General features: G+C 50.1%; 1 protein-coding gene across 1 annotated transcript in view; it reads right to left on the bottom strand.

Annotated features, from left to right (window-relative positions):
• Positions 1–3,501: 3,501 nt before the first annotated feature.
• The window catches only part of LOC103599263 (iron/zinc purple acid phosphatase-like protein), a 12,749-nt gene continuing 5,932 nt past the window's right edge, over positions 3,502–10,318 (bottom strand). The window contains exons 2-10 of the mRNA XM_008583380.1: positions 9,727–9,850; positions 9,443–9,505; positions 9,231–9,345; positions 9,025–9,132; positions 8,873–8,930; positions 8,727–8,794; positions 8,555–8,626; positions 5,075–5,212; positions 3,502–3,891 (exon numbers count right to left, since the gene is read on the bottom strand). Coding sequence (XP_008581602.1) covers positions 3,826–3,891; positions 5,075–5,212; positions 8,555–8,626; positions 8,727–8,794; positions 8,873–8,930; positions 9,025–9,132; positions 9,231–9,345; positions 9,443–9,505; positions 9,727–9,850 — 812 coding nt within the window. The 3' untranslated portion in view covers positions 3,502–3,825. The remainder of the gene's footprint in view (positions 3,892–5,074; positions 5,213–8,554; positions 8,627–8,726; positions 8,795–8,872; positions 8,931–9,024; positions 9,133–9,230; positions 9,346–9,442; positions 9,506–9,726; positions 9,851–10,318) is intronic.

The following is a 10,318-nucleotide window of genomic DNA, read 5'->3' as shown; positions in this document are numbered from 1 at the left end:
GCACCTGGTGTTTCCTCTGCCTGAATCACTCTTCTAGGTCTTTGCTTTGACCAACTCCCTATCGTTTGGCTCATATGTCACCTCCACAGAGATGCCTTTCCTGGACACCATATCTAAAGCACCCTTTACTATCCCATTTTATTTCTTTTCCTTTCCTTTTTTTTCCCTTTTTTCTGGCAGCTGGCTGGTAAGGGGATCTGAACTCTTGACCTTGGTGTTACCAGCACTATGCTCTTCCAAGTGAGTACTATCCCACGCTTTAATTCCAGTGCATTTCCTTACAGTGTTAATCACCATCAGGAATTCTCATATGAGAGTATTTTTGTTTTCATGGCTTCTTTTCTACCTCCCCCAGTAAAATTTAAGCTCCACGAGAGCAGAAATGTCCTCACAGCCACCACAACATCTCCAGCACCGGGTCACAGTAGGTGAATGTTTCTTTCACAGTCCTCAGTGGCCATCAACAGAAACCACTTCTGGCTGATTTGAGCAACAAAGGAGTTTAGTAAATAAAAAATTGTTGTTGAATGAATACAGAGACCCCCAGCCTTCCCACGAGCTCTCCCCTCGGCCCTGCCGCCCTTTCTGGGACCCTCATCCCCACTCCCCAAGCTTGGAGGCATCTGTGCAGCCTCCAAAAGCCTTGCTCATCTTCACCTCCCAGAAGCCTCAGGGTCTCCCTCCCTGAACCTGTAGCTTCCTGTGCATGTCACATAGCACAGGTGTCACAATCAGCCATACATGCCTGTCACCTGTGCACCCAGCAGTGGGAACTCCCAAGGACCTTTATCTGAGTCACCTAAATCACAGCCATTCCTGCCCTTGTTATGTGTTCCCTCAGTGCCAGGTGCTGTGCCCAGCATTTTACCTGTATTTCTATTCCTTCCTTCATCCATTCAACCAATATTTATCGAACATCTACTATGTATCAGTGACTGGGGCTACTAGGGGAACAGAACCAGCAAGAAAGAAAAAAAAAAACCCGTGTTCCTGTTTAAATAATTAAACGTGCATCTATATAGCGGGTTGCAAGATCTAAGTGCTCTGAAGAAAAATAAAGTGGGGCAGGGGGATGGAAGTATGGGGGGGTAAACAACGGGGTCATGGAAACCTTACTGAGAAGGCGACACTGAGCAAAGAAGCAGGGGAGGAGGGAGCCATAGCAGGGCTCTGAGCAGCGGGAGGATCTGGTCAGATGTGGGTATTCACAGGTCCCTTTGGCTGTGTGTGGGGCAGGGAGAGAGCAGGGAGCACAAGGAGTTGGTGGGAAATGAGCGTAGCCGGGGCCAGGATGGAGGCCTCGGAAGCGACCGGAGCAGAGAGGTGCTAGATAGATTTTAAAGGCAAAGCCGACAGAATTTACCAGCTACTTGGATGTGGGGCATGAGAAAAAGAGGAGTCAAGGACACCACCAAGGCTTTCAATCTCATTTAATCCCACGCCAACCCTATGGAGTAGTATCATTTTATGTTACACATGAAGAAAGAGGTTCAGAGAGGGATGGTGACTTGACATGGTCACACAGGAAGTGACAGAGCTAGGACTCGAACCCAGCTTCCGTCTGGCTCCAGTGCAGGCCTTGCCCTCTGTGGACCCCACCTCCTGGGCACGTCCCCAGCCTTGGCCAGCTCGGGATAGAATGTACTGGGCCCACACAATGCCCTAGCTCAGTCTTTGGCCGCAGAGTGTAATAACTCTCCAGTGTGTGACTTCACGGGCTTGGTCCACCCCTCCATAGCATTCCCTCATTGCTTGTCACCTGGGTTGGGTAACTGTGTTTCCCTGCCTGCCTACGAGCTCCCAGAGGGCATAACTGATTATGGGGCTGATTCATTGCTGTCCCTGGCATTGCTTGGCTGGAGCCTAGCATGTGGCAGCCTTCATTAAGGCAACAAATATTTATTAAGCATCTATCTCGTACTGGACAATGCTGGGGCACAGCCCTGGGCCCCGCCCTTCTGAGGGTGACAGTCCAGTCGGGGAGTCAGAAAGACCCATCCTCAGATAGAAACAACCCAGATTGGGGCAGAGCTGGGATGGGGGGAGCCCAGGGGCCCCAACCCAGCCTGAAAAGGGGCCTGGGAGGGTTTGGTACAAGTGATAGAATCATGAAGGAACGAAATGGCCCTGGTCGCCACCCTCACAGACCCCTAGCTCAGCAGGGTAGACAGAGAACAAGTTAAATCAATGAGAGAACTGTAGGACAGAGGGCAACAGGGACGGGACAGAAAACGGCTGAGGCTGTTTTAGCTGGGGTCTCCAGGGAAGGCCTCTGAGGAGGGGACACTGGGGCTGAGACCTAAGGCTAGGAAGGTGCCAACCCACAATGAGCTGGGGAGAGCGCCTCGGGAAGGGCCAGCAGGCAGTGCATGGACCCTACAGTGACAAAGAGGTTGGTGTGTCCGAGAAACTACAAGGAGGCCGGTGTGCCTCGGGCTGAGTGAGGGGAGGGTGAGAAGTTTGAGGAGGCTGAAACCACACAGCACGATGGAGGAGTAGATAGAGGTCATCCCGCAGGCTGAAAACCCACAGGCTTTCCTGGGGGCAGCCCTCGGCCCTGAGGCTGGAGCCCAGCCTTTGCCTGAGGCTCCTGGAGTCAGGCTGCGTCTTACACTTGCTCAGAGCCCTCCTGTGACTTCACACGAAGTCCTCACTGTGACCCACAAGGTCCCAAACAATCTGTCCCTGTCTCCTCCCTGCCCTCATCCCCATCCTCCCCCTCACTCTCTCTGATCCTCCAACACGGCAGGCACATTTCCGTGTCAGGGCCTTTGCACTGGCTGTTCCTCTGCCTGGAATGGTCTTTCCCCACATGTTCACCCATCTGGTTCCTTCCTCACCTCCTTCAGATCAAATGTCACCCTCACAGTGAAGTCTCCCTGCTCCCCCGCCCCTGCCTGTTCTGAGCACGTATCACTATTTCTTTTGTTTGTTTTTGTTTTTGTAACCTACTTATTTATCATGTTTATTGTCTGAACCCCTGGTTAGAATGTCAGCTCCATAAGGGCAGAGATCTCTGTCTCATTCATGGCTATTTCACCCGTACTGAGAATAGGGCCTGGAACCTGGTAGATGCTCAATTAATATTGGCTCAATAAATGAAAGGAAGAAGGGAAAGAGAGGAAGGAGGAAAGGAAGGAAAGAGGGAAGAAACTGGCAGGTCTGGTAGCTTCTAAGGCTTGTCAGCTGCTCCAGCTGGAAGACAGGAGTGTTAACACTTCCTCTCTTCCCAGATAAGACAGTACCAGGCTGCAAGACTGAGGCACAAGGAACACTGGGTAGCACTCCCTGGGCCACTGAAGCAGAAGTCAGGCTTGGGGTTGACTGGAGGGTCAGGATCAGAAGAAAAAGCCACCGACGCCACCTGCTGGTGAGTGGTGTCATGATGGTTGTGCCCACCTTGCTGACCTGGGGCTGGTGATGCCCCTTGCCAGGTGGGCAGCAGAGGAGCCAGCCCAGGGGGCATCTCCAGCAAACGTGCAGAGTCCACGGAGCCACAGCTGAAAAAGTCTCTTTATTCCCGAGGCCCTGAGGGCCCCCCACGCAGTCAGTGCTATGCAGGAGGCCGGGGCAGTACTGGCTGAGGTCTGCCCTGCTTCCCTCTGTGCCTGTACACTTGCCCTCCCTCCATGGCCAGCTAGGACTCCCACCTCTCCAGGAGGGAGAGCTGCCCCAGCTCCCGCAGGGCTGTGTCCACTCCACATGGGGCCTCCGGAGGGCAGGGGAATCAGGGCCTGCCCTGACTCCCTACCTAGACCTGGGCAGTGTGATCACACCAGCCAAGGAAGCAAAGCCTAGGGTTCCAGATGCGAGCTGCCCCCATCACTAGAGGTACATCATCCGTCCGATCAGGGGTCTCACCACCCAGACGTCATCCACAATCTTCCCATCCTGCGAGGGACAAAAACAGGGAAAGTAGTGAGGGCTTGAAGCCTGGACTCTGGGGCCAGGTGGCCTGGGTTCAAATCCCATCTCTGCCTCTGATGGGCTGTGTGACCTTGGGCAAGTTGCTAGACCTCTCTGAGCCTCAGTTTTTCTCATCTGAAAAGTGAGGATGATAATAATAGTACCTCTATCCTAAACATTGTGGGAATTAAATGAGATAATATTTGTAAAAGGCTTAAAAGGGAGCTTAGCACATGGCAAGGACTGTATAGTGTAGGCTGTTTTTATTAGAGCAAAAATCCTGGAGTCAGACAAACCTTTGTTTATGATCAGTGCATCCACTCTCTGTGTGGCCTTAAGCAAGAATTTGACCCCCTGAACCTAACTTCTGTAATCTACACAATGGGCAGAATGACAGAACAGCCTCACAGGGTTGTCGTGAGAACTGAACGAGGTGATGCAAACAGAAGCCTGGGCCTGGTGCATGTGCTGCTCAGTGCATGGTACTTATCTGTAGTGGACACGTGGCTTTGGAGTCGGATCGCAGCTCTGCCATCCTCCAACTGTACGACTGTGGGAAAATTACTTCCCTTCTCTGAGCCTCAGTTCCCTCATCTATAAAATGGGAAGAAAATCCACCCCTATGGGATTGTTGTATTGATTAAAGTGCTACTAAATAGAGAGCATCTAGCCCAGAGCCTGGTACACAGTAGGTGCTCAATAAATCACAATTATCATCATTATTTTAAAACTACAAGGGCAAAAATAAAGGTGAGCCATTATTATTCATGTCCACCTAACCTTAAGCCACCCCTACCACACACACATCATATTGTTTCCCCTCCACCTGCCTCCCATCACCTGTCTTTGCCTTGCCTTGCCTTGCAATGATAAATACCTGTATGATTTACCAAGTTCCAGATACTGTTCTAGCACTTGACATATAAGTCATTTGACCCCCATATAATCCTGTGAAGTAGAAACTATTATCATCCCCATTTCACAGAAAGGAAAACTGAGACTCAAAGAGGTTAGATATGTTGTTCAAGGTCACCCCGCTGGTAAGTAGCAAAGGCAGGATTTGAATACAGGGTTTCCATCTCTAGAGGCCAAGATTTTAACTACTCGGCTCCAGATCACAGTGGGCCTGGCTGCTCAGGCAAGTAATTTGGGCCCGCCCCTCACCGACCTGGTCATCAGACACCTGCTGGATGTGGACGTGGGTCCCATTGAGGACGTGTAGCCGCGTGTACCCGTACTCCTTCACACGCACAGCGCTCCAGGGCCGTGGGAAGACAGCAAAGGGGGTCAGCCGCTCCTCACAGCCCTGTGGGGGAGAGTGCGTCAGACCCGGGGCTGGGGCAGGTGAGGAATTGCAGAGAAGCAGAAATATCCTGCCAGGCCGGGACCCTGCCGCCCCCAAAGAAGACAGTATCAGTTAAGATTTGGCCACAGTAATACTCACAATTGAGCGTTTTGACCCAGCCAGCCTTCCCTGGCCCCAGGTCTTTGACTTCTAGAAAAGTGCATGGCTGTAAAAGACTGTTCACTACAGCATTTTCTGTAAAAGTCCTGAACCGGAAGCCACCCAAATACCCATCAGGGGAGTCAGTTAAATAAATTACAGCATAGACATCACAAAGCAGGGTAATACAGAAAGAAAGATGGCCAAGATGTATTGTTAAGGGGGAAAAGCAATTCAAAGAACAGAAGAAATCTCTGGGTCTCAACCCTGGCTGCACGGTAGATCCACCAAGAAAGCGCTTTAAAACACCAATGCTGGGGGAAACGGAGTGCTCGTCCTTGCAGGGGAAAGCCAGGTAAATGAGCAGAGAGGAAGAGGGAGCTAGAAAAATGACCATGCTGTATGCAGCACTGTAATAACTGATTAAAGAAAGAATCATCAGTGGATGGTAAAATTAGTGGGGAAAGTCTGAGGAGTAACAGGACATTTGCACATCTCAGAGTATCACCCCAGGTGACACTTGTTAATTACAAAGGAGAAAAGAGTAACTTAGCGGTGGAGAGGCCTGGCAGACACTGCCCTCACCAAGTGATCAATGCGAATATCATCAATAATGAGCCAGATCAATAGCACACTTTCAGCTGGGAAATCTGACGCTCAAAGGGCTTTAAAGGAGACATCATACACCTCCTAGAACACAGCATCATTTTCGGGCATTCTTACAAAAATGTATAACTTCGATCTAATCACGAGCAAACATCAGACAAATCCAAATTGAGGGATATTCTACACAACAACTTCGCTATACTCTTCAAAACTGTCAAGGTCATGAAGATCGACAAAAGTGTGGGGAAACGTTTCTGATTAAAGGAAGCCAAGGAGACAGGACACTTAAATACATCACATGATCTCAGACTAGATCCTGGACTGGAAAATAAATTCTTTGCTTTGATTTAAAGGACACTAATGTGGGGCCGGCCCGTGGCTCACTCGGGAGAGTGCGGTGCTGGTAACACCAAGGCCATGGGTTCGGATCCCATATAGGGATGGCCGGTTTGCTCACTGGGTGAGCGTGATGCTGACACCACCAAGTCAAGGGTTAAGATCCCCTTACCGGTCATCTTTAAAAAGAAAAAAAAATAAAATAAAGGACACTAATGAGACAACTGACTAAATTTGAATAAGGTCCGTAGATTAGATAATAGCATGTTATCAATGTTAACGACTTGAATTTAATAATTATACTGTGGTGATGTAAGAGAAGGTCCTGGTCCCTGTTTTTTCAGGAAAAACAGACAGAGGGGTAAAGAGGCATCATGTCTGCAATTAACTCTTGATTGGATCTGAAAACAGGAATAAAATGGGGAGAGATTAAAATAAACGTGGTTAAATGTTCATATTGGTAAATCTTGGTGGAGGAGATATGGAAAGTCTTTGTATTATTTGTGCAACTTGTCTGTAAGTCTGAAATAATTTCAAAATTTTAAATTAAAGGAAAAACCCAATCTGTGCTGGTAAGAATCAGAATAGCGATCACCTATAGACAGAGACTGACTGGGAAGGCATCTGGTGCAGACGACATTCTGCTTCCTGCTCCAGGTGATGGCTACAAAGGGGAGTCCAATGCCAGGGTCCCGCCCTCAGAGATTCTAGGATTTTGTCTGGGGTAGGGCCCAGGCATTGGAGTTTCAAAAGCTTCCCGTATAATCCTGACAGGCACCAAGGTTGAGAACGACTGGGATATGAGGCATGATCCAAGTCATTTTTGAAAAGTGGGTGATAACAGTAACTATCTAGACAATTACTCGTTTGTATATACAGAGAACATTTTTAAATGCCACTCAAGAGATGTAACTACTGACAGTGGGACTGAGAGCGGCTGCTGTCTACCTCCTGCCCTCTATACCATCTGAATTTTTATCAAGAGTGGTTTTCACTTTGATCTTCACCATTTGTAAGAACTGGCTTAAAAAATAAGCCCTCTGTCCTTAGAGAAGGGGCTAACTCCAAGACTGGGCAGGGAAAACACAAGATGATCCTGGAGCATCTGGGAGTGCCAGAAAGTAAGGAAGTCCCCACAGAACAATGGGGACATGTTGAAAGGGGACAGGAGCCAACCTGAGAGAGCTCCCACTGTCTAGAGCTGGAGGAACTTGAGCATCAAAATAAATAACAATAATATTGGGTTATAACCCACAGAATAAAATCAATTACCCCTAAGTCCATACTGATATAAATAAGTAATTAACCACCTAAATGAATGGGACAGAAGGTGCAACTCTTCCCTACAGGAAGATTCCAATTAATATCTAAGAAAAATGAGGGAAATAGAAAATCCCCATTAGAACACCACAGTAATAATTGTGGCAGGCAAGACCCAGTGGTGGGCTCTAAAATTAGGAGGCGAAGGTTTGAGGAGAAACAGGACATTTGCATGGTCTAAAAGTATCTCCCCCAAGATACGTATTTGTTAATTAGAAAGGGAAACACAGTGGCTCTGTGGTAGATGAACCCAGCAGACGCCTCCTTAACCGGGTGATTCCGAGGAACACCTCCAGTAACGAGACCCGTGGTGGCCATGCTCCCCCTGGCAGAGTGCACCAAGGACAACATCACTTCTGTGAATGTCTTGCCAAACATGCAGAACCTGAATGCAGCATGAGAAAACGTCAGACAAACCAAATCAAGGGACGTTCTGCAAAATAACTGGCCAGGAGTCTTCAAAAGTGTGGATGATGAAAAAGACAAGGAAAGACTGAAGAACTGTCACAGGTTGGATGAGACTAAGGAGACGATAACTAAATGCAATGTGGGATCCTGGAAAAGAAAAAGGTCACTAGTGAGGGAGCTGGTGGAATCTGAATAAAGTCTGTAGTTTAGTTATGATAATACTAATAATAATGAAGGAGGGAGGGGGAGGGGGGAGAAGCAGCAGCCCTCTGCCTCTGTTTCCATCCAGCAGACGGGGCAAGCCCCTCCACCCCTGCCACTTGTTCAACCTGTGATTTTGAGCAAATATTTATCCTGTCTGAGCCTGTTCCCACATCTGTACAATGGGCATGCTACTAGTAGTACCTAAACTCAGGGTTGAGGATTAAGTGATGTCAACTGCATAAAACACGTGGCACCCAGGCTAGTACAAGGTCAGCCCTCAATAAGTAGCAAGAGGTGAGAAGCCAAGGCACCCTTCCCCGCCTTGCTCACAGCAGATCCTGTGATGATATGAACAGGGCCTCGAGGGTTGGTGTAGGGCATCTCTTGGCTGCCATTAAATACCTGAAAAAGGGAACAAAGTGGGGGGGGGGGGTCACATCAGGCCATGCCCAGGGGGTCTGACCATGCTGACCCAGCCATGTGGGCCATCCATGTGCCTCACCTGGTAGTTGTAAATTGGCCACAGCCGTTCGTACGAGTGCTCATGAGCCCACAGCTGCAGGTCCACTCCTGAGACAGAGTGAGCGGGGATCAGGCCCCTGAGTCAGGGAGAGATGAGATGTGGGGCACGGGGCTGGGGTTACTCACCATATTTGTAGAAAAGATCCTCCAACCCATACAACTTGCCGTGGAGGCCTTTGCGGACCTGGGCAGGAGAAGCAAGGAGGTGAGGGATGACTGGGGTCGACCCCCACCGGGTCTCCGCGCCGCTGCCCCACCTCCCAGGGAGGGGTCCTCACCTTGCTTTCGTGCCTCGTACAGTCATCCAAGTCAGCATTGGAGCAGTACATGGGCCGGTGACCCATGGTAATGATCCAGGGCCGCGCTGCCCGATTCTTATTGGCTTTCTAAAGAGAAGGGCCCAGAGTGAGCACAGGGGGTGGGGGTTGAGGGGGAGGGGAGGTTGGCCAAAGGGCTAAATAAAGGGGACCTCCAGCTAGGTTACCTGGAGGTCACTCTCCAGCCAGCGAAACTGTCTCTGTACCAGGTGGCGGCCGTAATGGAGGAAGAAATATACCTCTGTGGAGAAGGAGATGATGTGGGCCGGACCCAGATCCCAGCTGGAGGGGTCAAAGGGCAGAGGTCAGAGATGCAGTCTCTTCTGCATCTCCCATCCTTCAGGGGAGAGAGGTCAGTCCCCCAGCACCACCAGATTACCTGTACCACAGGCCTTCATTGTCCCCCGGCATGCTGAAGCGAGCCTTGTAGTTAGAGAAGTTGCTGGAAGAAAAGAAGTAAGCGGGGGTGAGGGCTGGGATGCCACAGCCCTGCTCCCACCACCCCACTGTCAGGCCAGAGTCTGGCTCCCAGCTCACCCCTCCTCTCCTCTCATTACCACAAATGAGATACTCAGTGCAAAGGACTAGGGCGAGACACCAAGAAGGACACAACTATTTTCATTGATCTGGCCCTTGCCCACCCCTACAGCCCCTGGTCCTCACTAGCGTTCTTCATGATTCCCAGGGCATGTCATGTATGGCAGGCTGGCAGCCACAGGTTCAATGAGCTGCATGAACTTGTCCCCAACGCGGGCATTGTCCTGATCCATGTTGTAGGCAAAGTCTCCTGGGAGGCGGGAGGCAGAGAGACAGTGGGGACCCAGACCCGGCTCTGCTTTAGTCAGAATTGAGATACCTTGTTGCTCAGGTGTGAGCTGTGCAGTCCCTGGCCTCCGAACCATCCTGGTTCCCCAATCCCTACCTCACACCCACCCACATGTCCCCTCAGGACCCTGGTGTCTCCTGTGCTCTGATCACACCAGCCCCACCTCTGTCTGCCATCTTGTCCCCTCCCAGAACAAAAACGTTAAGACCAATAGAGTCTGATACTGAATTTATACCAGGCACAGTTCCAATAGCTTTACATACACGATCACCTTAATCTCCAAAACACCCTCTGAGGTGAGTATTACTATCATCCCCACTGAGGCCCAGAGCTGTTCAATGAAGATCCAGGAATCAGGGCCGGCCCGTGGCTCACTCGGGAGAGTGCGGTGCTGATAACACCAAGGCCACGGGTTCGGATCCCATATAG

This window comes from Galeopterus variegatus, unplaced genomic scaffold, assembly GCF_000696425.1.
Source record: "Galeopterus variegatus unplaced genomic scaffold, G_variegatus-3.0.2 Scaffold2898, whole genome shotgun sequence".
In the NCBI taxonomy this organism is placed as follows: Eukaryota; Metazoa; Chordata; class Mammalia; order Dermoptera; family Cynocephalidae; genus Galeopterus; species Galeopterus variegatus.
The sequence above is the reverse complement of the archived record's forward strand: the minus strand, read 5'-3'. Positions and strand labels throughout refer to the sequence as shown.